The 27,148-nt window shown below is 40.3% G+C and overlaps 1 protein-coding gene across 1 annotated transcript in view; it reads right to left on the bottom strand.

Annotated features, from left to right (window-relative positions):
* The window catches only part of mtor (mechanistic target of rapamycin kinase), a 107,955-nt gene extending 85,091 nt beyond the window's left edge, over window positions 1–22,864 (bottom strand). Inside the window, exons 1-18 of the mRNA XM_030055129.1 lie at window positions 22,723–22,864; window positions 22,103–22,245; window positions 21,404–21,512; window positions 21,025–21,257; window positions 18,600–18,800; window positions 18,346–18,480; window positions 16,839–17,114; window positions 15,885–15,993; window positions 15,053–15,236; window positions 14,339–14,467; window positions 12,601–12,845; window positions 10,807–11,022; window positions 9,945–10,150; window positions 9,093–9,215; window positions 8,736–8,819; window positions 6,217–6,309; window positions 5,541–5,675; window positions 3,810–3,939 (exon numbers count right to left, since the gene is read on the bottom strand). Of these exons, the coding sequence (XP_029910989.1) occupies window positions 3,810–3,939; window positions 5,541–5,675; window positions 6,217–6,309; window positions 8,736–8,819; window positions 9,093–9,215; window positions 9,945–10,150; window positions 10,807–11,022; window positions 12,601–12,845; window positions 14,339–14,467; window positions 15,053–15,236; window positions 15,885–15,993; window positions 16,839–17,114; window positions 18,346–18,480; window positions 18,600–18,800; window positions 21,025–21,257; window positions 21,404–21,512; window positions 22,103–22,231 (2,737 nt within the window). The 5' untranslated portion in view covers window positions 22,232–22,245; window positions 22,723–22,864. The remainder of the gene's footprint in view (window positions 1–3,809; window positions 3,940–5,540; window positions 5,676–6,216; window positions 6,310–8,735; window positions 8,820–9,092; window positions 9,216–9,944; window positions 10,151–10,806; window positions 11,023–12,600; window positions 12,846–14,338; window positions 14,468–15,052; window positions 15,237–15,884; window positions 15,994–16,838; window positions 17,115–18,345; window positions 18,481–18,599; window positions 18,801–21,024; window positions 21,258–21,403; window positions 21,513–22,102; window positions 22,246–22,722) is intronic.
* Window positions 22,865–27,148: the final 4,284 nt, after the last annotated feature.

Below are 27,148 nucleotides of genomic sequence, written 5' to 3'. Positions count from 1 at the left end.
TTTTGGCATAATGAGGCAATGCTTGATGATATACTGTAGGTTCTCGTGGTTAAAGAAGTTTCAGTCATACGTGTGCCAGAGTGAGAATGTATCCCACTAAACATAGATTTTCATGAACATGAAATGTGACATCTAGGAGAAATATATCACAGGAAGGGATGTTTGGACTACGCTAGACTACTTTTGGGAGCTCTATCTATCAAGATCATTTTAAAGAGACTCAGTCAAACAGTTAGGGAACCACATGGGGTTCGCAAGAGGCAGAGTGAGACCCAGGATTACAAAGTATAACCTCACACATTAATTCACATACACCAAAGTAAAAGCAGAAGTCTTTTTCAAATCAAGCATCTGTTATTTAAAGCAGTTTTATCAAGGTTACTGAGACAAGACTACGTGAATGGGGCCAGTCTGTCCATCCATCTATGTACAGACACTGAGTTTTATAAGTGAGCTGGGGAGCTGAGAAGACAGACGTCTGGTATTCAGCATTTCACTGGCCCTGAGTTAGAGTACAGTTTCACTTGCTACACCCTACTGTTGTCTTCTCCCTCCCTCCAGACTCTGGAGTCCAGATATAATAGATTGGCATGGAGCCTGTGGGCTAAGCAGGCTAGCTTTGCTGCTGGATCTTTTATTATCCAGGCCCTCACCAAGTCTAGATTGATGATGACATGGTGATAGATGGTCACACATCTGTATCTTTACAATTCACAAAAAAACATCAATTTGTCCATGTGAGACAGCAGGACTGTATTGTATCAGGCTATAGCTGTAAAAGGTATGAATGATAGAAATCTACGAAGGAGGAATATGCATCTTGTTGTCATTCCTCAGGTATGTATGAGTGTCGGCTTTCCAGGCTTGACCTCCTTCAGTTATCCAGTGGGTCACGCTGGTGTCAGGTGAGGAGCTGGGCCCAGCCCATGACCTCCCACAACAAGAGGAAGCAGCTGCCAAAGATGGCTAGTGCTCCAGACAATGACCCTGACTGCAACCGAATCTGCCGACAGAGAGAGATATACGGCCTCCCATTCTGGTCACAGTCCATTTAGCTCGGGAACAAACTGTTAAAACTATTACCATACAGCCCAATGTCACATTCCCCAATGCATCGCTGGAAAACAGGAGCCCTGTATTTTCCCATACAAAAACAATGAACATGACTAAATACAGATGTGCATTTGCTGGATAGCCGCAAGTTTCAGACAGCCAATTTTTTATGCCACCTGAAATTAAGGTGAAGAACAAATTAGAAAAAAATACAGAGAGCTTGAAAAAAATAACATGAATGTTCAGTCTGTGATTGAACATAGCTAATCAAACTATTAAAATGCTGTATAAGGGAAAATGATGCCAGTAAGTTAATTAACAAGACAAATTGTTTAGTAAAGCAGATAAAAAAAAAAAAATGAAACATTTTACGATTTAAGTGGGATCTTGCAGTGCAAAAAAGATCTGACTGCGACAACAGGTGACGGCAGATGAAAAACTCCAACATCTTAAAGGGATACTTCAACCCTATGGAAGAATTTGATGTTTTAATTGATGTTTCAATTTTTTTTAAATGGGTGAATTTCCCCTTCAGTACTTCAAAGCCATAAATACCCCATGTGCGATGAGCCTTTGAGCAAAACTCGTGAGAGAATCAGCAGTCAATTATATTATGCAGAAGCACAAAGATGATATTTATGTTCGTCTTTGATGAAGAGCCAATAATGATTCATTTGTTTGCACAACTGGAGTAATAGTTGGTAGCTGTCCCCACCTTCTAACAGCTGCCCCCACCTTGCCTCCAGCTATAGCTAACTGTGACCCCACTGAGTGACCAGGTTTCATTACAGTTGATTCACATCTAAAAATATATTTGGCTACTGACATACAAATATTCTCCATCACTGTATACTAGGTTGAAAGGGCTTGCTAACAATACATTTAATACATTAACATATTTGGTCAAATAATCACACCTCCCCTGTAAAAAAATATACTGATGTAAGTCGCACACAATTTATCTAAAACACATGTTCAACCTATAAATCTAAAGTGGGTCACCATAAATCAAAACTCTCCAATGCAACAGATCCCAAACCACTTGTGGCAATCGCATTTTCCTCTGGACTGGCAGAGCCTCTTTTTGGACAAGCTTTGGTTGGGTGCAGATCAGACAGAGGCCAGCAATCAGATCCTGAAAGACAGAGGCTCCCACAAATCGCAAAACCAAAGCCGCAGATGCTGTTGTCTTTTCAAATGCAGGGTCAAGGCCTCTCCAAATTCTATTTTGTCTTGAGTGTATAGACATATTACCTGACTCTGCTCGATTTCTAATAAGCTGTAGATTTAGGAAAGTTAATACAGCCTGGTCATAAAGGATAATAAGCGTTTTTGGCCAGATGGGATTTAGCTGCTTCGTGGAAGCCAGATTCAGCACTTCAGATAATTGAAGATGAAAATAGTTTCTCTCTACAGTAATTGTATTCTGAGTAGAAAAAAACCTGTGTGAATGTGCTTGCAAGAGACTGCACACCCAAGCATTTTGCTCAGTTTTTTCCACAGTGACTCATGACCAACTGAGGGGTTTTGTTGTGTATGTACACGTGTGCAAATCAAGTATGAACATGCATGACCGTGTGAACACTGGACCTGCACAATCAGTTTTATGTCATGTAGTTTTCAGATTTAATTGCTGTACAACTCAGTGAAACAGAACGTTTCGTTTAATTTCATTCAGAGCAACTGCCATATGAATGTTTCTCTGCAGTGTCATTCTTTTCTACTCACATCAGTCATTAAACACAAATAAATCATGAATGAGCACAGAACAAAATGCTGTTGTTTTTTCTTTGTTTATGCCATGAAGAACTGACAACCCCAATGACAATCAACAGCGAAGGCCTTTTTTTTTTTTTTTTTTTTTTTTAAACAGCCATCATACAACCAGTATCTAAACTAAGAGTTAACATGATTTAACGGTATTGCAAATTGCCAAACATTGCTTCATGGTATGTATATCCTTTGCAATTGAGACTAAACACCTTATCTTCTTTGCTCACCATCCATAAATGTCCTGAAAAAACATGTGTTATCATGCAAGCTGCCTCAGCCTATTAACTTTGATAGAATCCTGGTTGGAACTCAACTTTTATAATCATTTCTTTTTCCACCATTGCTTTATGGGAAGCGAGGACATACTGCACTTACACTTTGCTTTTAATGTGCCCAAATGTTGTTTGGGTACAAAGCCTCACGTGCACCTTAGATGCAATTGCACCTGGATGCTATGCATTTTTCTGCTCTATCCGATTATAATCTGGTCACTACCGTGGAAGGGGCAGAAAACAGCAAACCTGCCTGCCAGCGCCTGCCAGTTGCCCTCTCAAGTAAGACTGATTCAAGAAAGATCACAAATTCCAATGTGATGAATGCAACAAGAGCAAGGCTGCTGCAGCACCAAGTCCTCCAACTATGCATCAGGCTAACACAAGCACAGTGATATCACATCAGCAGGGCCAAGGTAACATTACAGACACATTAAGAGGATGTGTGAATACGGACCACACAATGAGACTGAAAACTCCTGTTGCTTTAGAGACTTTCCAGCTGCTGCCGTGACACTGACAACTTAATCCTCCTCTGATTTAGAGGTACCTTAGGAAAAATCCGAAATTGTAAAAATGTTGATTTAAGGTACAAAGAAGTGCAATAACATAATTTTCTTCCCAAAATGGTGAATAATAATCATTACCCCAATATTACACAAGGTATTCAAGAGAGTCTTATGAGTGTGTCCCACACTGAGAGGGGTCTACCTGAGTCCTGGCTGGACTTGGACTCTGAGAGGCTGACAGCAGAGGCGTCTCGTGACTGGTCAATCATGCCGATGTTCACTTTGTGTTTGTATGGGTCCAAGGCTCCCAGCAGGCCCAGTACACGGATAGCCTGGCAGAGACACGCACAAGTAAAGACATCAGTGTTTCCTCTATTCAGCCATGCAATGGAAAATTGTTGTTCGTTGGTGCAAAATAAAATGACAATCTCATGGGTTCAGCTTTATGCACGTATATAATGCCAGTTACTAGAATTAGATTTTTATAACTCAAAAACAGGGCTCAACCAGTCCCTTGGACATAAAATTTAGGGACTTCTCGGTGACTTCCAAGGTCTGGTGAATTTCAAGGACATATTTTTGGAGTACAACATGACACTGGCTGAAATTAGTTACCATACTGGCTGTATTTTTCCTCGTGATCTGGTTGAGTCAAGAAATACAGATTAAATAAGGCATTTAAGGTCTGTCGAGCACCATCAGGGATTTTCTCAAGATAGCAGGTTTTCAGATATATCGATGTGTCTGCGTGGTACATTTTAATTTAAAAAAAATATCAAGTGCTTTAAAATTCAAGCATTCTATTTTTGTATTTTAAGGCCTTGTCTTATTAGAACCTTCAAGGCTCCCACTGGAACACTGCTATACAAATTATTTTTAAAAAGTAATTTAAAAGATAATAGCAATTATGCAGTCAAAGTTTTACTCATCACCTCTGAGTTTTAATCTAGAGCAGCCAATAGGATTATCTTGTTTTTCATCTTAGAACCTCTTGTTTTTGCCCTGGACAATGGAACAGACAATTGGAATCTTGTTTTTAAAACAGACAATGGAAAACCCAATGGAAAACCTCCTGTTGGAGCTCTTTTTTAAGACAGATATGCAACAAATACAGACCTGTCTGAGGTCTGCATGCAGTAAAGCATCTGGGGTTTAAAGGTGACTGTGACACACTTCGGTCCTAAACATATCCACAACTTAAAAGATCTTCAAAAAATTTAAAGTAATTCTGAAACTAGCCAACAGATAATTCAAGTTAAAACACCAAGACAAGGTCTTCTTGTTTTAGTTTTATCTTGTCCTCAACTTGTACAAAAAAAATACAAAGGAGTGGGCTTTTGACGGAGGCACTAGCACAGAGAGTTGTAGTAGTCACATGGACAATGACTGAGTCTTACCTCAGCTCAAAAATTTTCCTACAGCCCATTGCTAACTGTAAGGGCAAACACTAAACAAATTGGGTAAATTTCATCCTAATGCGTATGAGGTAAAACCTTACATAAGCTCTGTACTGGAGTTTCAAAGCAACGGTGACAGTTTCATCACTATACATGTTAAAATGCTATCAATGACTACCTTTTTATGCATCATCTAAATAGTGCATTACTTTAACGGCCAATTACGTGACGGTGCACCCTCTGAGCCTCAAGTAAAGTAATGAGTGAGGGAAGAAGCTATAACAATTATCACTTACATCACAGCATAAGGCTTAGGAAAAAGCTCAATTTAACTATGGAAAGTCTGCATAGCCTCATACATATTCCTGTTATTATATTTCCCTGGTCAAAGCCAATGCATTAACACAGACCTTCATTTGTTTAGTGAATGCTGACAGGTAGTATTTTTGGCATCATACTGAGTCGCTGTGCCATCGATTCAAAATTGAGCGGGGAAAACAAGGGCTTGGAGCCAAGATGGAGGCAGCAGTGCATACTTCTCTCCTGATGCCCTGGTTTTGCTCCGTCTTCAGGAAGTTGAGCAACACCTCCAGAAGGGATGGGTACTTGCGGTAGGGCTCCACCACATAGCCTGTGCTGGCCACCTGCTGACCCAGTGTCCATAGCGCCACCTGGTGGGAGAACAGTAAAAGATTTGCACAGAAAAATGCCCCCTCATAAGCAAGTATAGACTATACAGCTAATATGCTAAAAAAAAAAAAAAAAACTATAACGATAAGTTAAGGTGGGGATATTATTAATACCTTAAAAGAACCCAATTGTCAAAATCTAAATATTACCAAATGTAAACAATCTGTCACCATCTCATTTCAAATTTGCATCAAAATGACACTTAATTGAAACTAAATCTGCATAAAATGGTGAAAAAAAATTAAGACCACTATTTCCTGAATTTGACAAACACACATCCTTGGATACCCTACATGAAGAAGGATAAAAGGCATAACAATATCTGAAGAACAGCGATGCACACATTCTGCGGACACACTAGACACACTAGTGTTCATAAAAATTCCTTTGGAGCCTTAAATTATGAAACCGAGAAGGAGGCCAGTTTTGAGGTAAAGAACGCTGAAAGGTGTTGGAATGAGATGAAGTAAAAAATTGGAGCCAGATGAAGCAGACACTCAACTTGACACTTTCTTGACTTACTTGTCGCTTAGCCAGTGAGGACGAGTCCTGCAGCATGTCCATGATGATGGGGAAAAGCTCGTCCATCCATTTTCTCATCTCCAGTCCACTCACCTTACAGGGCAGGTACAGGAGAACCAGTCAGAACAGAGGAATCACCTAATCCTACCAAATGTGTGTTAAGATCTATGAGAGTTATCATTTGGCTTCACCTTTTTATGGTAAGTCAGGCTTGTGTCATGTGTCAAAAATGACTGTAATGATTCCATGCTAATGCAATAAATTAACACGGAAAATTAGGGTTATAACAATACATGTTTTGAAGAAAATTATTTCAGGGTTAAAGCTGCCAGCAGTCAAATTTAGAGATATAATATATTGGCATAAATTATTATCCATTTTCAAGCCCTAAATATTCCAAAACAGTACAAGCATTCAGTATTTCCCCCTGAATTTCTTTCCTGTCAGGGTACAAAAGCCCCTGAAATGGCATTTAGCCGATCATGAGACACCAAAGCTCTCCACTGAAAGACATAATGATCAAATCCTTTTAGTGGGATTAGCAGTTCTTTCAGACGGGGTGAGGCAGGTTTCATTGCAGGTTTTACAGACTGCTAAATGAAATCCTCTCATACCACACTGGAATGGTTTCTTTGGTCAGCCATCTGATATTAAAATCACACCAATAAAAACATAAAAACTGGCTATGACCAGAGAGGAACTTCAATACTGGAGGAAGACAACACTGGCTGATTTTTAATCAAGGCCAAGGTCTGTCTAATAACTGGTAAACTGATATACTGGTCTCACCTTTCTCAAAACATTAACTGATTTGTTTAAGCACAATAAACTAACACCCTTTTAACTGTGAGTACAAGTTTACACACAGTTTGATAACTGTCTTCTGTCCTCCCAACATTTTCTTGTATCTTGCTGTGATGACTCCTGAGTTGCTGGGACTCTTCTGGCACTGACTCAACTTTCAACACCCGGTCTAGCCAAGCATCTCCTGCACTGTCTCTGTACTGCAGCATCAGCCTCTCTTTAATACTGCTTCCCTGAAACATGTCAGGGGAACAGCAGGTCACCTGGACAAGGTGTGGCAGGGCAAACATCCATGGCTGGTTCTCAACTCAAGGCTCTTTGTACCTCAAAAAGGAGCAAACTGAGACTAGAATCACAGCTCTTAAGATGTAAGATTTAAGCCATTTGCACAAGGAAAATCTTTCTACTTGTGTTTATCGAGATTCTACAATCAGCTGATACACAATTGGGGTTGCAAAGGGGCGGAAAATTTCTGGTAAATTTCCGGAAACATTCTGGAAACTTTCCATGGGAAGTTCAGCTGGGGAATTTTGGAAATTTTGTTTTGTCAGAAGCAGACATGCATGCAAACTAATGACATTTTTGACTTTGACTTATTTTGAGTAGATTTTTTTTTCTCAGTCCTTCAAGATTGATGGTGGATAAATGAATAGACATAGGCTTAATGAACAGATGAACACTCCTCAGTCAGCAGCTAAATCAAACTAGAACCTACATTCTTTTATGAAAACTGTATTTCTAAGAAAACTGGTTAGCAGAAGGAAGAAGAAGCAGCATCACAGTGGAGCTCGCTGGCTGATAGAAAGCCTCTTAAATAGCTACTAAACATATTTTGACTTATTTTTTTCCAGTTAAACTTTAATACCATAGGTCAAATTTTTTTACTCCAGTCATATCATCAAAACCTCCTTGACTGGGTGTCGTCCGTGGGCTCAGATGGAGGCCGAGTCGTGTGGAAATTCAACTAAATTTGTATTAAATCTGGTTGTTTTAACCAGGATTATGCTGCTGGTTTTTCTTCAACTACATTAAGTTCCTGCTTATAGGCCAACATGCAATTTTGCAAATTTCCTGTTAATTCCTGTTAATTCCCATATATTCCCATGGAAAGTTTCCGTCTTTGAAAATTCACAGAATTTTGCAACCCTATACACAGTCAATATGGAATACACAGGCATGCCATGCTAGACAACCAATGCACTACATGGTATTAAGGGATAATATTATCCCTGTCAACAAATAGGAAATAGATTTTTACTGGAAAATGTTCTGTAATCTTACAGTACTGGCTGATACCACTTTCCTGTGTTATCTGACATTATTTAATATTGCATGGCAAAATCTTTAATATAATACGTTAAATGCTTAACATTCCGGCTGTTTTTATTTGTCAATAATTCAACATGTCTTAACATACCACTGGCAAATTTAATTATACTTTATAAGAACATTTTAAATCTGCTCCAAATTACTTCAGTGCGACAGCATGTTTCAAATGATCACAGTAAATTTCCTGTCAAAATGTTAAGAAATTCTTTTGACAGCCAGTAACAGCACATATCTTTAAATGTTCCCCAGAATGCTGCCGCTCATCACGGTGTCTACAGGTATAAGTGACCTAAATTGGATGCTTTTTAAGACTTTTTTAATACAAGTTTAGCAAAATCTGTTCTGGATCAAAGCAAAATATAGATATTTGATTTGTTTTTCCCTACCTGAGCCAACTCGCCGATAGTGGCGAGAACACTGATGACCACTCCAGGATTGGGGTCAGGGTCTTTCAGCTTGAGGATGAGAGCCTGCAACAGAGATGGGGAGGAAGTCATTTGAGGAAAAGGGGATGAAAGACTCCTTGGGAAAAGTCCACTGAGCATCTCTTTTGCAGCAACACCTTGGTTTACATTCATTACAGCTGCACACATTCACACCTGGGCGCTGCCCAGTATAACTGCAATCGTTTGATGTTGATCAGTGAGCAGCTCCTCTTCAGGGCGTTAAGTTCCCCAGTCATGGGGACCACAACATTGGCCTGATCCTCTGTTCTCCCTGTCTGAATATTGGCAAAACTGTACCTTGAGGATGGGCTCCATGTACGGGCGTATGAGGCGGGGGGCGTTGGAGACGAGGTGACCAAGCATACGAGCGCTTTGCTCCTTGTTCCTGCCAACACCACTATGCTCCAGCTCTGTTAAGATCTGGACGGAGAAGCGAGAGTACAGTGAAGATGTACATAACAAAAACAGAAGACAATGCCAAAAGTATTCAATTACCGAAAGTTTTCTCCCACTTTTATTTGCAGAATAGTTTGACATAAAAATTACTGAAGCAAATTCATACTCTCCATAATTACAGGCACTACGTTATGAGGGTAGGGCCTTTTGGTGTTTGCCTAGGTTTTATTCCACTATATCACTGAACTGAGGGCCTGCAGTGGTTTAGTTTGAATTCTCAAGCTCTATAGGAAACCATGGACTTTGCTGCCATCTAAAGGTATCCAACTCAAACAGCAGACAAACAACTTAGCCTAACCTGAGTCTGATAAATAGTGCAAGTATTTACTGGTAATTGTTAATGATGGTGGAAGATGTGTGTGTGGCAAAGAGAAGCCAAAGAGATTCCAAATATCCACTGATCCACTGACAGATTGATACAATAGGCACACTCAACTGAAAGGTTTCAAAACACACAAATCATTTTAAACCATAGACAAAACAACTTAAAATCTCACAAATTTCTTGGCTAATATAGTATTTCAAAATGAAAACTAGCAGAGAAGCACTCAATTTAACTTCCAAGGCAACTGAAAAGATACAAGCATGGCATACGAGTGAAAACAAACAAATGTTCTTTGCTATTTTTAAATGTTCTTAATAAGCTCTACTTCTTCAATGCAACACGTACTCCAGTGTTCTGTCCTCTCCTACCTGGATGAGCATCTTGCGCAGGAAGGGCATGACAAAAGCAGGGTTCATGCTGCTGAGTCGTCCGATGGTGCAGATGGCCAGCTCTCGAATCTCAAAAACCTCGTCATTCAGTGCCACAAACAGCGCCTGCAGGTTCTCTGCCTGGGCCAGGTGAGCGTCGAAACGCTCATCCAGAGATGCCAGTACACAGTATCGTATGTCTGGATCTGCAGTGACAAGCAGGAGTCTGACTGATGTTTTGGGTTTTCTGAATGGTCACATCATCATAGTCATTACGTTATTTGTTGAGATTACTAAGGTATTCCAATGTTTGGCAGAAATGCATTCCAAGATCTCTCCCACTTGTTTAGGCATTTTAGTTCAACATGTGCATATTATGCTACAAGTTCAGAGTTTCTCATTTGTTATATGTTGCATATTATTCCATATATTCATATTGCACATATTCTCAGACTTTTCATACTTTTAAACTGGACACATTTTATCATATTTTCATTCGACCATTTCAGCCCTTGCCTCATTGTATTCTTGTTGTCTTTCTGCACACATGCTACAAATTCATTGATCTCCTATGATGTCTTGTTTGCTTGTTCTGAAATTATTGGTTGTGTTGTGTTCAATACCCCCTATCTGCTCTATTCTATTGGTAGACCAATGTCCTTTGCTCTATACCATTTTCTGCTACTTCAACAACCCAAGCTGCTCAGCAAGATGAATCAAGTTTTACCTAACTGGATGTAGATTTCTGCACAGTGGAGCTATTATCATATCCAGAAGTCGCGCTACATCATTATCAACTCAAGAAACTAATTAGAAATGAAACCACATGGCACCAGTGTCCCTCTTTTCTTCTATGCATTACCTGGGTCAGTGATTCCTACGACCAGCAGTTTGCTGAGCACATCGGCCACAACCTGCACGGCCGTCTGGCTGACAACGTGGCCGTGACCGCTGATCAGGTGGATAGAGGGAGTGAGGAGGCGCGAGCAGGTCCGAGCAGCCTCCATCCGGATTTCCTTGTGTTCGCTGTTCAGGAAGTGGTCAGCACAGTGGCGCACAAACTGGGTCAGGGAGTGTCCTGGTGAAAAATAAGGAAACATTTCTGAAGTAACATGGCCTGGTTGACAAGCTCAAAGACTTTTAGGCCATTTACACTCATGAGCAGGCATCATGACCGATTTTTTGGATTGGGGTGATCTCTTGCAGTGTGAGCTGGTCAGCTACTCATATCTGAGGAGAGACTGCCAATAACCAATACGAGTTAAGCATGAAACAGGGAAAACAAGATACAGAAATGCAAAGATAAAAACATCTGAGGGTTACAGGACGTAAAATCAGGTGAAGGCAGGGGGCTTGTTACTATAATCAATTGTTGAGCTCCTCAGTGATGCAATACTAAAAAGTCTGCAAATGCCACCGATAGGAGTGTGAGTTCCAGTCTTTTCACAGCCTGTTCAGTTGTGCAGTGTCTCCTCATGCTGAGATAAGCCAGACAGATCACTGGGGACTGTTTGGTCAACAGCTAGACAGTGGATTTTGAAACTAGAAATCTGTGCTCACTCAATCTTTCAGTGTACTTTATTTTGCACCTCAAGAGAGAAGTATTGATTTATTTCAGTTAATAGCGAAATCACTGAGTCGTTTTTCACTTGCGTAAATAAAGTGATGCTGCTAGAATATAAGTGACTGAGGACTGCAAACAAATATTGTTTTGGATTAGAAAAGGTATTAGTCTGAAACAGCAAACAAATAACTGCGATTCACAAGCAACAGAACAGTAATTGTCCATGGTGCATGTGTATTACCAAGAAATTACAGTTTCAGTTATTATTTATTTGATTCTTGAGCACCATTTGCAGAGAGCTAGTATTATGTAGAGAGTTGAGACCTTGCATAATAACCCATCTTTGGCTTTATGAGATGCATTCACACAACTTAATGAAATATGATGCTGTCATGGATCCATCTATATAAAGTCAAGATCCTACAATTGTTGAATGATTAATTTAGCCGAACCAAGTTCGTAACAACAACAGATTGTAAATCTTCAATTATAGATGTCATTAGTGTTTCAATTTCTCATGACAGCAAAAGACACAAAGCTTGTATCCTGGTTCTATGATAATGACTGTGTTTTTCTGTTTTTTTAGGAATCGGTGCTTCTAGGTGCCATACATACCTGACGCCATCTTGGATTTCATCCTCGATTTTTTTTTTAACCAAGTGCAGTACAGTGTATGTGCATTTTGTTTAAATATCAAATAATCAAATAAATAAGAAAGAATAAGAAAAAGAATTGTGACCTAAAACAAATCATAGCTGGAATTACAGTCAGTTTGATTTGAAAGGTTTTAGGATTATTTAGGATTGCTACAAATCACTATGTGTCCGCCAGGTAAAATCAGCCCAATGTGAGTGGTAGCTCTTTACATTGAAAATACACCACAATTCAAAGCAATCTTTCAATGAAACAATGTAAATAATTCTATTCCATCAATTTTTAATTTAAACAACACACTGGCAAAAAAATTATAAAATGGCTTCTGGTTTTTCAGCAAGGTGAGAAGCACCAGGTCTAACCAAAAACACAGCCTGACAAAGTAAAAAAAGACTTGCAAGAGAAAGATTTCTAGGCTGCATCTGTGCAAGGTCTTACCTTCAAACTCGAAACTTCCCAAAGTGCGGAGGGCCAACGTGATGCTGCCAACGTCACTGGCTTCAGGTATGTTGGTGAGGCTTGGCGAGGCCAGCTGGTGGGCCAGGCCTTTGGGCATGCCGGGGTGACGCAGTGGCTTGTGCATCAACACAAGGGACAGCATCTTCAGCAGGCCGTCCTGGATGTCTTTCTTCAGCTGGGGGATCTGACGGCTCAGGTCATACAGCACTGCGGTCAGTGCAGGGCTGGAACAACCAGGAAACATGTACAAATGGTCAGAACTCAACAAACAAACCAATACAACATTATCATCAGGTGAGGACATATTAAGTGGAACAAGTTTTGTTTTCCAACAGCTTAACTACCACCTCTCTATCAGTTTGATGATAAATCAGTTTGCAGAAAGTTTGACTGATTACATACACTACTCACAAAAAGTTAGGGATATTTGGCTTTTGGGTGAAATTTATGGAAAATATAAAAAGTTCACGCTACAGTGATATTATATCATGAAAGTAGGGCATTTAAGTAGAAGCATACACTGGTGATGTCCTCATCTCAAACAATTTCTTGAAACCAACAACAGTGGTGGATATACCACAACAAAAAATGTCAGTGTCAATAACTTGTCATGTGCCCTTGAGCATCAATTACAGCTTGACAACGACGTCTCATGCTGTTCACAAGTCGACTTATTGTCTGCTGAGGCATGGCATCCCACTCTTCTTGAAGGGCGGCCCTCAGGACATTGAGGTTCTGGGGTACAGAGCTCCGAGCCTCCACACGGCGACTCAGCTGATCCCATAGGTTTTCTATGGGATGCAGGTCTGAGAAAGTGCAGGCCACTCCATTTGAGGTACCCCAGTCTCCAGCAGCCGTTCCCTAATGATACGACCTCGATGAGCTGGAGCATCAAACACCTGATGTGAATTTTGCCATTAAACTCCTTGTTAGAGAACAGCAACAAAAAGTATTGAAACATTGAACAGTTGGACATGTGCATTCAAAAGTTTACAGAAGGTAACATTAAGTTCACCTGTAAAGGTTATAATGCATTTTAGGTTCATCCTGAAATTTCACCCGAAAGCCGAATATCCCTAACTTTTTGTGAGTAGTGTATTTACTTAACAACTGATCAGTACTACACTGGTTGCCTATGGGAAACCTTGAACCTCTACTAATTCTGGCACGATATTCCACGCAAGTACACATCGCAATTCCCATGTCCCATGGTTTAAATGCTATTTCAAAGGTCTTTCCAACCCAACAAGAACAAACAGTCAATACTTTGAGGCACCTCGGTGGCTCACTGTGTTGAGCACACCATGTACCACTGAGGCTAAGTTTGGCGCAGTGGTCTGGGATTGAATCCAGCTTGGGACCTTTGCTGCAGGTCATCTGCTCTCTCTACCTTGTCTTTGCTGTTTCTATCAACTGTGACTGTCTAATTAAGCAGAAATGGCCAAAAATAATCTTAACAAAAAAAAAAAGATATATTTTCTGGGGTGTTTCAGCATGAATTAATGAAATGTGACGACACCAATTATCAACTATCAGCAGCATCAATCCAAAATACTTGTACCACCCTTTAAGAATCCATCCATCCAAGTCAAATGCTAAACATAAATCTGAGTACTCATTAGCCATATACATTCACTCAGGCCAGGCTATGGTAAACCTCTGTTCGTGGACTGCATGGTGATGGAGTCGATGCTGAAGGTAAACCTTTCTCCCATACCTAAGGCCAACAGCTAGCATTGGCTCCAGCAGCTCTTTGATATCAGGTTGAATGCTGGGACCCATGGCTCTGGACAGCATGCTGATACAGGTGAACACTGTGGCATCCACCTGCATGGTCTTCTGTCTCCTGGGTGTGCACAAGATGGGAAGATGAAAACAAAACTCCATAAGAATGACAATTAAGCTTCTATTTACTGCATATGTCTGAAAACACACATAGAATCCCTCTGGTATTTTTTTAACCGTGGTATGCAAATTTCAGGCTCTGATTTTTATGTATTTAGATCAGATGAAGCTTAAATGATCCCTGTGAGGAAACCGCTGATGCACAAGCAAATACTACATTAAAAGAAAACAAATAAGAATAGAAAAAGGGGGCTGTAGTAAACATTGCAACTGAGAATTACAACACTAGAATGTATTAGGTAGAAATAGGCTATATGAATGAAAAGTATGGAAATGTAAAAAAAAAAAGAACACTGTACAAACGCAGCTACTGAATGAAAAAAAATATGTGCAGTACGAAAATACACAAATAATGTTAACAGTCTACAGGCAGTAGGCAAATTTAAAAATCTAAAAATATATAGATACAATACATGAAAAATAAGAACCTGAGATTAGAAGCATAAATATGTGAATTGGTTATATAGCAGCAGATATACAAGTGCTACAAGCTGCTACATCCACTTTCATGTGGCTTATGACTGACTTGTGTGCGAAGTCTTTGGGTGGCAGGGCGGCCTTGATGATCTCCAGGATCTTCGAGAGGTAGGGCTGGATCTCTGCTCTGACAGCCACGACCAGCAGCCCCAGGGCCTGGAAAGCTGCCGTCCTCTCTTTCTCCTTTTTCAGACAGCCCAGCAGGTAGCCCATGGTGTCTGACAGATACTGGTCTGCAGGGAGAATTGAAAAACCACAGTGAAAATGCTTAAATGCAGATGAAGGCCTGTGTGAAAGTCATAAAACCTATACAATTTTCCTGTCTGGTTTAATCAGTAAGTGGCTTGGTATTTCTCTTTTGAAATTCAACTCTATAACTGACACCAAGAAACCTCGCTTTCTGGGACAGTTTACAATCAAATGAGACAGAAAAGATGGGAGAGATAAGGGAGAATGACATGTGACAATGACCACTGATCAGACTTGAACCAAGAAAGTCACAGTCCACCTTAGTCAACTAAGCTCCTATGATATCCCAAAGAGGTTCTTCTATGTATTAATCTATGTATGTATGTTAGAATGAATATCCAGACTGGTAAACAACAGAGAGAAAACAAGTGGCTAGGTGCACAAAAATAGCAGCGTCCTTATCTGTTGCTTTTCGTATTTGTCTCACAGTGCAAAGTACGAAATTGTTAAACTCTTTTGTTGCTTGTTCTGACAGAGGACAACCAAAGAGTGACCACACAAACTAGTGTCCACAGTGACAGGAAAGAACACATGACAGCAGGTAACAGTATATTTCAAAGACAGATACAATTGCCACAGTAACTTGGATTAGTTTCATGCAGAGCAGTTTTAGGCAAATTTCCAAGTCCTACCTGTAAAAGTATGTGGCTGGAAGGCAGCCAGACGTGGCAGCAGGTTGAGGATGGTCATCTGGATCAGAGGGTTTTTACTGGTCCTGTATTTCAGCACCCAGCGACATACCTGACCAAAAAACAACATGGGAGCCAGCGTCAACAGCGATCCACCTGCTGCTCTAAACAGCTCCGACTTTGTGTTGTTTGACCAAATTACCTGTTAAATCTCTTCATGAGGCCAGTGTCATACTGTGTGATATAGTCAGCGGTAATCCTGACATGGCAACTCAGTAACCACCGTCTGACTCTGGTCTGCACAATTAAGCATTTAATCAGCAAATCCCAGTGTGATGAGCATGTTTTTGCTCGGCCAACTTCTGGCTGTAGAGCAGCACAGGCAGACACATGGACAAATACATGCCAGAAGGTGATAATGTTAAATTAATGAATAGTATTTTCCATTATTATTAAATTAGTGTAAAAGATATTGAAGTCAACCTCCAAAATCACTTTTTGTTTGTACTTGAGAACACGTGATCCACATCAATTCTGATAACTTGTGACAATAAGTCCTGAATTAAGTCCTGAATTAAGGCTTCAAAACATAGTGTGAAGCACAAAAAACTTTGCAAAAGGCTTTTAAAAAATGTAGAATTTGGTAATAAGGATGAAGCAGTACAGGCTGAAAAGTGAGTTTTTAAAAAAAAATCTTCCTTGTGGAACAGGAAGAATCTTTAAGAAAAAGTGTCAGAGCTCCCAACAAGCAACAGTATTTTCTGGCACGCAAAATTGCAGTGACAGAAATAATAGTTTCAGTTTCTATCACTTGACCTGGCAGCAACACGATGGCACTATTCACATTTCTTCTTGAGCCAACAACTCAATTTATCCCTTCAACAATCATCAGATTAATCCATTTTCAAAATAACTGTTGCCATTCCATGTTAGCCAAAGCTCTGCTGTCATATGTACCTGGTCAAATCGCTCCTCCATCAGCTCACGGCAGTAGCGACTCTCCACCAGTGAGCTCTTGGTGGGCACTGGCGTGGCACCGAAGCTGAGGAAGCCCTGGGGGGTACTGTAGCCCAGCAGGCCCAGCAGTGCATTGGACTGCTGGGGCTGCACTGACTGGAAGCTGGTGAAGGGTGTGATGTGGCGCGGCTTTGTGCCAAAACCCATCAGCTCCTTACAGTACTTGTCGTGGACCAGCTGCTGCTGAGTGATCTCCTCCATCTCCTCACGCATGCGCTGGTGGAGACAGTGAAGGATATTGTGATTAAACTGGGACTGAAGAGAGAAACCCCACAACAATCAATTTTATGCTGCGTTCCAGACAACCTTGAAGTTCAGATATTCAAACCTCCTACGAGGAAAAGGTACAATGGGATGCTACTTAAAGTCAGCATTCCTATTTGTAAACTCAGGGAAACACCATCAACCCCAACTTCATGAAGAAGGAGTGGTCTGACGTCACACAACAACAATGGCAATGAACAATGGCAGCACCCATGGAGGTGCAAATTGTAAACAGTAAACCATCAAGTAAAAGGCAACATAACGCATGTTGGCCTGTATTCAGTTAAAATAATAGATATAATTAACTGGTAAACCTGGATCTGCATGGAAATTGTTGCCAAAATATGTCACCAATGTTATTGTTAGCTGGTGAGGGTACAGGTGAAGCTAAAAGTGGGTGTGAGGCGAGTGTACATTGTACTCTAACCACATAAGGATCAAGGCTTTTTCATGGTCAGCCGTGTCTTTCGTTTATATCCAGCACGGTGCATCAAGAGCGCTTGGAGGGTGGAAATTTTGACTGGAATTTTCTGACATCCATTTTTTAATGGAACGCAGCATTATTTAACCAGGTAATGCACTTGATAGTCAGAAAGTCTTAAATTGCCAACAGACATTATTGTACCAGTATTTGGTATCTTTTAAAAATGAATGAATCAAGAGCGCTTGGAGGGTGGAAATTTTGACTGGAATTTTCTGACATCCATTTTTTAATGGAACGCAGCATTATTTAACCAGGTAATGCACTTGATAGTCAGAAAGTCTTAAATTGCCAACAGACATTATTGTACCAGTATTTGGTATCTTTTAAAAATGAATGAATATTTTCATGGGGAAAAAAGTATTCACCTCACCTCACTGAATTTTGTTCTTGTTAAGGGACAAAAAATAAACAACATTTAAAGCAAGGGACTGTGAAAATAAATAAAACCCATGGTAATGATATCGCTAGATAGATAGAGACATTACAAAAGCCAATACTGACTAGATACATCAGCAAACCCATGTATCAGTCTAGCACTTCCAGGTGATTTACACAACCTGTCTGATAATCCTGCAGCGATCACAGTGTCTGAGAGATGCATCTGGTCCTTCAAAAAAAAAAAAAAAAAACAGACGCCTTGGACCCTAAGACTCGGATGGTTTTGGATAAGAGAGGGTTTCCTGTTGATTTAGGCCTCACCTCTCCTTCCATGCTGCTGATGCGAACCAGTTCATTGAGGATAAGCAGGGCACCATGGACCCTGTCATCACGATTCATCCCCTTCTCTTTGGCCAAAGTCTCATCAAAGCCTTTCTCTGCCTCTTCAAAGGTTTGCTGGTAGAGAGAGCACAGACTCATGTGGCCCATTACAAGGACAAAAATTCCCACTTGACAAATCCATCCTTTAGGGATAAAAGATGCTTCATACAAGGAAAACAAGTAACAAGCCCTACTTTGTACCACTGTGGTTTCTGCATTTCCTTGGTCTCTCTCTGGGTGGTGAGGATAAGACAGGCCCTCAGTGCTGACACAGCGCCTTCTCGGATGGCCTGCTTGGGGTCCCACACAGCGTAGAAGATATTGTCAAAGAAGGGCTGCACTTGCTGAAAGAAGAAGGTGGGTGCACTCACAGCCAGCTCCCTCAGCACCAACACCTGGGAGGGACAGGAAACACAGACTTCAGACCACACACCTCTTATTGTCACAATTAAGCTTCTGAATAAGTAGAACACAATGGGGTCAAGATTTCAAAATTTCATGCCTAATTCAACTGTTTTGCATATCTTTTTACTGTGTTATTAGCTGACATGACTGTGCCTCAATGCACAATTATGTCATAGTGGTTTGGTCATAAGTGTTGTCAGTGTTTTAACATGCACAGCAATTGCAAATTTGAATGTGGCAGAAGAGGTCCAGTTAAAATACCTAAAGGCAGAGAGCAAATACACCTCATAGGAACTCAAATGTGCATCTGTGCAAATGAAGTTGAAAACTACAAAAATTTATACTTGGCACAAGCGTATCAATAATATATCACAAGAGGAAGTATAACAGGATATTGCATTATTGATTTATTGTCACACCCCTAGAGTGGATATGCAGTATTTTTTCAACACAAGTAATCTCACAAATGGCTTACACAAGGTTTAGGTTACTGTGATGGCAGAGTTGAAATATGTTGGAAAAATGAATGACTTCAAAAAGTAATTTGTTAAGGTTCAGGGTGATTGTGATGTCTGAGTAGAGTTGCAGCATGTTTGGGCCAGAAGGGATCTCACAATAGAGGTCTACAAGGTTCATGGTGATTTTCATGTGAGGGTTGGGTTGCAATATTTTTGGCTCAGGGATGTTCTCACAACGCAGTTCTACAAAGCTGAGGCTGATAGAATAGTTTCTTTATGGTTCAGACATTAGTAATTTCACAATGGAGATCTACAATGTTCAGTGTGATTGTGTAACTCTACTGTGCAATCATAGTGACAATAAATCTTGTGGAACTTCATTATAACATCCCTCTCTTGTCCCAAACATACTTCACTCTGACACTGCAAGCTTGCAGAGCTCCTTGGTGAAATCATTCCTGTATTATGACAACAAGATCAATCTTGATATTGTAGAACTCCTGTTAGATCACTAATGTCCCCAAAATAATGAAACTCTACTCCCATATTACAATATGTCTCAACATTGTAGAACAGATTTGAGAACACCCCTGTCCTGAAAATGTTGCAACTCCATTCTGACAACACAATCCCCCCAAACCTTTGAGAATACCACTGTGAGATCACTTCTTTCCCAAACATAATGCAACTCTATTCTGACATCTCAATCATGCTGAACACTGAAGAACAACAATGTGAGATCACACATCAGTGTCACCAATCTCACAATGTAGCCTAGTTCTGCAAGGTTCAGGATGGTAGTGATGTCCCAAACAAGCTGAACTGTGACATCACAACCATCCTGAAACTTGGAGAACTAGGCTACATTGTGAGATTGGTGACACTGATGTGAACTTTTCAGAATTTTGAAAATGGCAGCTGTCATTGATCTACAATATAGACTGGATGGATAATGCAGTAATAGACCTCACCCTCAATAGACCTCACCCAACCAATCAAGTTGGTCCAACTTGACTAGATGGGCAAGGCTTCAGGACATGTATTTCACAATAGACAAACAGGATGCAGACAAAACTTCACCAACCACAGATATCCTCTGTCATGATATAATGTTTGGCTAACTGACAATCACCTCACACCTACACAAGGATATAATCCCTCAATATCATGTCACTTTATATACTTATATAGGTTTGGCATCGTAAAACTTGCATTAAAAAAAAAAAAAAGAAAAGACAAGCCAAAACCAAGGAAATGACTACATGTGGCAACTGGCATGTATGGTAAAATGATTGTATCTAGCTTATATTTCCCCCAAACAGTAATAATTAACCTCTAAATGACAATGTTAGCAGAATACACAGCAGCAAATGAAGGTTCTGTACATAGAAAGCTGGACTCACCAAAACAAATCTATTGCCTCTCAAATCCCTTTGGATATCTTTTGATACTGTGTGGTACACAATCACCACACTGGCCAGGTTGGTACACATGAGTATCCTGTGTTCAGGAGACTCACGTAACATTGACAGATTTCTGGATACTGATGTTCTAACACCTTTCAAACAGTTCCTTGTCCCTGCCATTTTGAGTCATGAATGTAGCTCGTACAGTTTTATGAAGTACAAAGAAAATGCAGCGGCACACTGACAGAGTCCATTTAAGGCCTCTACCCTCACAGACACTGCCAAGAACAAGTGGTATTACAACAACAAACAACACAATCCCTGCTGGCTGGGTCCTGTTAGCTACTTACCGCAGCGTGGCGTCTGCCTTCATTCCTGTCAGCCCCCAGCCACTCCAGGGCCCTCTTCACCTCAAACTCCACATACTCAGCAGTGAAAGTGTCTCCTGCCATGGACAGGTGGCCCATGGCTTTAGAGGCCATCTCCATCACCACCGGGTCACTGGAGGGTAGCAGATTGCGCAGGTAGTTGGCAAAGCGGCTGATCCTGGTGGCATTGCCTCCCTCTACCCCAATCAGACTCACTGGAACAAAAAGATCAACTCACATTATTATGTTACCCTGCTTCATGTGGCACAGTTAGAAATCAAGGGCAGCCACTTACCTCTAAATCATTTCAACAGGTTTACCAAGAGAACAGTTTGAAAGCACACCATACTATGAGGCTTACCGATGGCAAGAATCCCTCCTTTCTTCTCGTTCACATCAGAGCTGGACACCAGCTCAAAGATGTGGTGGTTTAACTCATCATAGAACGTGGTGGCTTCATCTTGGCTCAACTGGGGAAGGTTGTGAAACAAATAAGAGATAGATTATTAGGTACATATGGAAAAGGAGATGTGGCAATGTGATGCCACCCAGCAACTTCTACCAGAGATAACACAGTTAAGCATATAGGGCAGGGGTCACCAATCATGTGCCATGGAGGGCCGAGAGGCTGCAGGTTTTCATTCCAACCAAGACCTCCACCAGGTGACTTCACTGATTAGCTCCTCCTTTCTGATACAAGGTGAGGTGATCAGTGAAGTCACCTGGTGGAGGTCTTGGTTGGAATGAAAACCTGCAGCCTCTCGGCCCTCCATGGCACAGGGGTCACCAATCAGTGACCCCTGATATAGGGTGTCTTAAGTCTCACAGTTACCATGCATATTGTGTCATGGCTGCAGTATGATCCAGCAGGTTTGGAATATCATGTTGTATGAAAGTAGTCCAAACTTTACAGAGACTGTCATACTGAAGTCTATCAGTCTGCCTTTGATACTGCTGCAGCTGCTGTGTGTAACCACACACACATGCACAATGCATTGACCTTACACCCTTGTGACAGGAATGATGTTATCTTTTGTCCATGTGTATTGCTGGTAGGTACCTCTCTGAGCTCTGTGGTCACATAGTGCTGCAGATCCTTGGCAGACTTTGCCCTGGTGTCTTCATTCCGACTCTTCAGCCCACTGACAAACTGCTGCAGCACAGTGGCTGTGCCTGACATGATGACCATTTGGATGGCCTTGTCTGCAAATGGATTCAGCAGACTGAATAAATACATTCACTTCATGGTCCTGAGCAACTGAAGCAAAAGCAACTGCGACCAGCAAGTTCACATAAAGGAAAAATGACAAAGTTGTGTAAAAAGAACATTTGCCCCGCACTGGCAACTCCCTCAGTTAGCATAACTGTTGTTGTTAGCTAACGTTATAGTTGTCGGTCCCGGTTAGCTCAAACGACTAGCAATAAAACATTTTCAACATTAGCAGTGTACCAGTCACAAAGCTAAACTAGCTTGTTCTCGTAGTATACACAATACACAAGCGACACAACACGGAATACGTCTAAATAGGTGTAAACTAGCAGGCTCACAGCCCTATGGGTGTAGCATGCTGGCTTGGTTTAGCTAGCTAACATTAGCCATAAGCTAACGCAGCCTGCCAAGCCAGTGAAGGTTAGATAGAGACAACTAATAAAGGCGTCAGTCCACTGTGTATCACTTACGTTGTCAATTTATTATGCCAGCCACTTAATTGCTAATAACCACCTTCTGTAATACAGCTATCATTGTACAGCTATCGCTAGCTAATGCAGTGCAAGGTTAGCTTAAACCCTCTGCTGACAACCAGAAGGGGTGAACAGCAAAGCGCACTTCACGAGTGTTGAATTGCGCAGCTCTACGCAGAGACATTGAACGCAGCAGGAAAACCATGAAACTTGAAGAACTAATTTGCATGAAAAATACTTAAAATATTATCCACAGAAAAAAACACTGCTTGATTAAACGAAACTTCTCTGATTAAACGAATAACACACACCTTTTTCTGTTCACTGCTTAGCTGATGTTTTCTGATAAAGCTCTTCTAAAGGAGCAGCACAAATGCAAACACAATGACATTCAATGACACAATGTCACAATGTCATTCGTTTTTTTTTTTGTTTTGTTTTGTTTTTTACTATTTTGGAGTAATGTTACAGCTTTAGTTTTTCAGTTTAAGCACTGGTTTTCATGTTTACTTTTATCCTTGTGTTTATTTTATTTTATTTTATTCTGTTTTTGTTTTTAACATTTTACCGTTTTCATTGTTGCCATTTTTAGGCTGGCATACTTTTTATTGTCTATTGTTTTTATGTAATTTCATTTTATTTTGTGTTCTTTTAATCTTGCAATGTCACCCACAGGAAGATGTTGCAGTGCTGGCACATGCACAAAAAAACTTATTTAGATGCATATTTTGTGGTGTGGTGTAAATTTTGAATTCTTCACTCTTATTGTTACAACTTACCCTGTGTCATGTTACAATTTACCCCAGTAGCAGCACAGGTTGTAACAATGGAACTCCTTGTATTTCACATCAGTTTAAGAATTCGATGATATAGTTGGAGAAGTTGGAAACATTACTATTTGTAGCAGGCCAATCAGGGTACAAATTTGAGAGCTCTAGCGCAAAAAAATCTGCTAATTACAGGTGCTGAGACAAAAAGTGTTACAACCATCCCTGGTCTTAAACATATGAATGAAAAAAAGCTGAGGAGTACAGTACAAACAAAAATTGCTTCATTATGACTGAAAAACCAAGTGGACTTACATCAAAGCCCAAGACCAAAGCTGTGACAGCACCGTGGGATTCTTAAAGGCATTTACTGTTGGTAATGAGACGGCAGATCACCTAGCTGAAAAAATCACTAGGAAAAGAAAATACACATATTGCACTTTCAGCTGGGCATGTAGTTTACATAAAGGAAGAGGTGGCCAGGGAGTGGCGAGATATTCGGAGTAATGAGAAAAGGGAAGGCATTATTTCTAATTTCAATAATCAGTTAAGACTGTAGGTTTATGCACAGAGCTCAAATGAGGGGATTCAGCTCACCAGACTAGGCTGAGGTTTAATGAAGGGTTGAAACTGACAGGAAAACATCCAAATGGATATTATGACTGTGGTCTCTCTGAGTCAGATGCTCATGTTCCTTTGGTCTGCAAGATGTACGCTCAGCAAAGATCTAAATATCAGTGTTTTTCTCTGAAAACTTGAATTGGGTGACAGGAAAAGCACTAGTTTTTGGAAAAGATGTTTTTGGATTTCATGCAGTCAGTGAGCCTGTACAAAAGGATTTGAACTAGTATTCTTCTTGATATCACCTTTTTTTCTGCTCCATAACTTGACTTTTTTTAATTTGACTTTATCTTTCTTACAAACACATACATACTGTGGGAGGAAGCAGTACACCTAGTGGTTTACTCTGCCAGAAAGGAACAGAGGAAACATGTTATGGCTTGTTCATGTTTGAAAACTACAGCTGATGTGCAAAGGGATTTGGTGATAAGATAAGATGAAACAGGATGTGATGGCATGAGATCAGATGACTTGACATAGGATATCATGAGATGACAAGATAAGATGAGATGAAAATTACTATTGCAACCGCACAACAGAAGCCAAATAATTAACCAATCAATAAAGCTAGAGAGAGAGAAAGCAGATAGTAGGATGAAGGCAGCAATACGCACACACAGAAACTTTGGCTTCCAACCAAGAATCGTACAGATGGTGTTTGCAGTTTGCCGATTCGCACAAGTACACATGCCAGTGCAAGACATGCCCGTTACGCAGGCACACAACTGTCCACACTCAGACTACATATGAGGAGACTGTGACCATGTAAAAAGCAGCATGTGCAAGCCGTGCAAATGTTTAGGCAATGCACATACGTTGTTGTTGTTGTTGTTGTTGTTGTTTTCAGAATTTTCTACACACTAACTCTGAGACAAAAAACTAGACACTGATGCCAAAAACAATTAAACCAGTTCTGCACACATATTTTTGCTTTGATTCTAAAATAAACACTGCCAACAATTGTGTGCATTTGGCACAATATCCCAAACTTCCATGTGTTTTATCCACATGGAAAGCACTACCAGTCAAAATGCTACTGAAATTACTTGGGATTGCATGATAACATCGACACATTACTGGTATCAGCCCATATCGGAAAATGAAATATTTTCTCCAGCCTGAAATGAATGTTTCTGCCAATATAACACACTGATATGTGAGATAGGTCGAATGTGCCCTGGTTGTGGCTGCTGTCAGGATTGTCTCAGGGAGAGCACCATCCAAGCCTGTTGAAGTAGGATGAATCTTACAGTTTTGCATGAAAGAATGTTTTATGAAAATAAATATGGCATGTTTTACATAACCTAAGTTGAGGTAGTTTTCTCATTTTGCCCGGTGAATGTACACATTTTGAAAATCATTGTATGTTACGTCTGCCAGTTGGCCTTCACAATAAGAGCAGGTATAATAAAATGTTAATTAGGTGGAAAAATAATATGTGCATATACTGGTTTTGGCATCAGCAATCAGACAAAACAATTGGAAGATATCAACATATTGGATATTGGGGGGGGGGAAATCCCAAATAGCTACACTGATTACTCTCACTATACTAAATACACAATTTTCAGTGATTCACCATTTCAGATGAACCAGATCACTGTAAACTGGTATATTTTATGTATAATATTAAAATAGGAGACATATTCATATTTTGTCAGTACAAATGTTATGGTTCCTGCAGCACTGTAATATTGACAGGGTTGTATTGTATATGGACATTCTGCTGAAAGAACTGAAAGACCGCCGGGGTCATGGTGTTAGAGACCTGAGTGGGAGACACGGCTCTGGTACAAATGCTGTTAGGCTGAAGGAAATGCAGAGCCCATGCCTTGCAGACTACAGCAAATTTCACAATAACTGAAAGGTGGAGCTTGTGTCCTGTAGCTATTATACTATATTTCTGTTTGTTTTATATTATGAGTTGTCTCCCAACAGCTACACACATGTAAGTAAAAAGTGTGACAGAAAATGAAATGACTGAGCCATGGGTAAAGTGAAGGTATCCATTATCAGCTTTTCCATTCAGCACATCATGATGGAGTTACTGGTTCTCAAAAACATCTATTCATATGGTCATCATCTTTTGAATGCAAAATCAATTTTGAGAGGACAACATGGTTTTGACTGTGCATGTCCATTTGCAGGAGATATGTCAAGTACTGTGTTTAGTGTGTGTACAGTTTTAATATGTCTTTAGGCTTTTGAACCAGTGAGTTATGATCAGAATATTTGCATAAACAATTCAGTCTATCTAGAGCATATGTATAGCATGTTGTGATAATATGATATTTATTCACTGCAAACATCAAGCAGGCATACAATAATTATTGTTTTTTGTTTGTTTGGTTGGTTGGTTGGTTGTTGTTTTTTTTGTTTTTGTTTGTTTGTTTGTTTGTTTGTTTGTTTGGTACATAGGTCAAGCCACCAACTGCATCTGACCAAATAAATTATTCATCAAAAGCAGTTATTTTGAGTTAAATAGCAAAGGTAATACCATTATTACCAGCAAAGGTAATAATGATACTACCTAAATATCCCATGAAAACTATACACCACAATAGGAATGTTACAGGACTATTTTGAAAATACAATAGATAATGCCACGAATGATGATAAGGTCAATGTAAAGGCCACAGTCACACCATAAATCCTTACAAGAATTGAAGTGAGGATCAGTTTTAAGCTGCATACCTAAAACATCTCATGGTCACAATCATTCTCAGCCTCAGGAGGGAGACATTGCCCAGGAAAACAGCCACTGAGTATTGCAAGATGCGAGGCTGGATGCAAGCCGCTCTTCCTCTGAACCGTGACATTTACGGCAGTACAATACACCAATTACACCTGCAACCCCTTATTTTTTGGTTGTAGGAAATCATTCCCTAAATGTCAAACACATTTACATCATCAGAATGATCATAATTACCGTCTCCATTTCCATTTTCTCCATCATTAAGTAGCGGTCACGCTCAAGGAGATGTTTCATCTTGAAAACACGAATCCCCTTAAACCAGTGGTTCCCAAGCTGGGGT

This window comes from Myripristis murdjan, chromosome 7 (assembly GCF_902150065.1).
Source record: "Myripristis murdjan chromosome 7, fMyrMur1.1, whole genome shotgun sequence".
Lineage (NCBI taxonomy): Eukaryota > Metazoa > Chordata > Actinopteri > Holocentriformes > Holocentridae > Myripristis > Myripristis murdjan.
The sequence above is the reverse complement of the archived record's forward strand: the minus strand, read 5'-3'. Positions and strand labels throughout refer to the sequence as shown.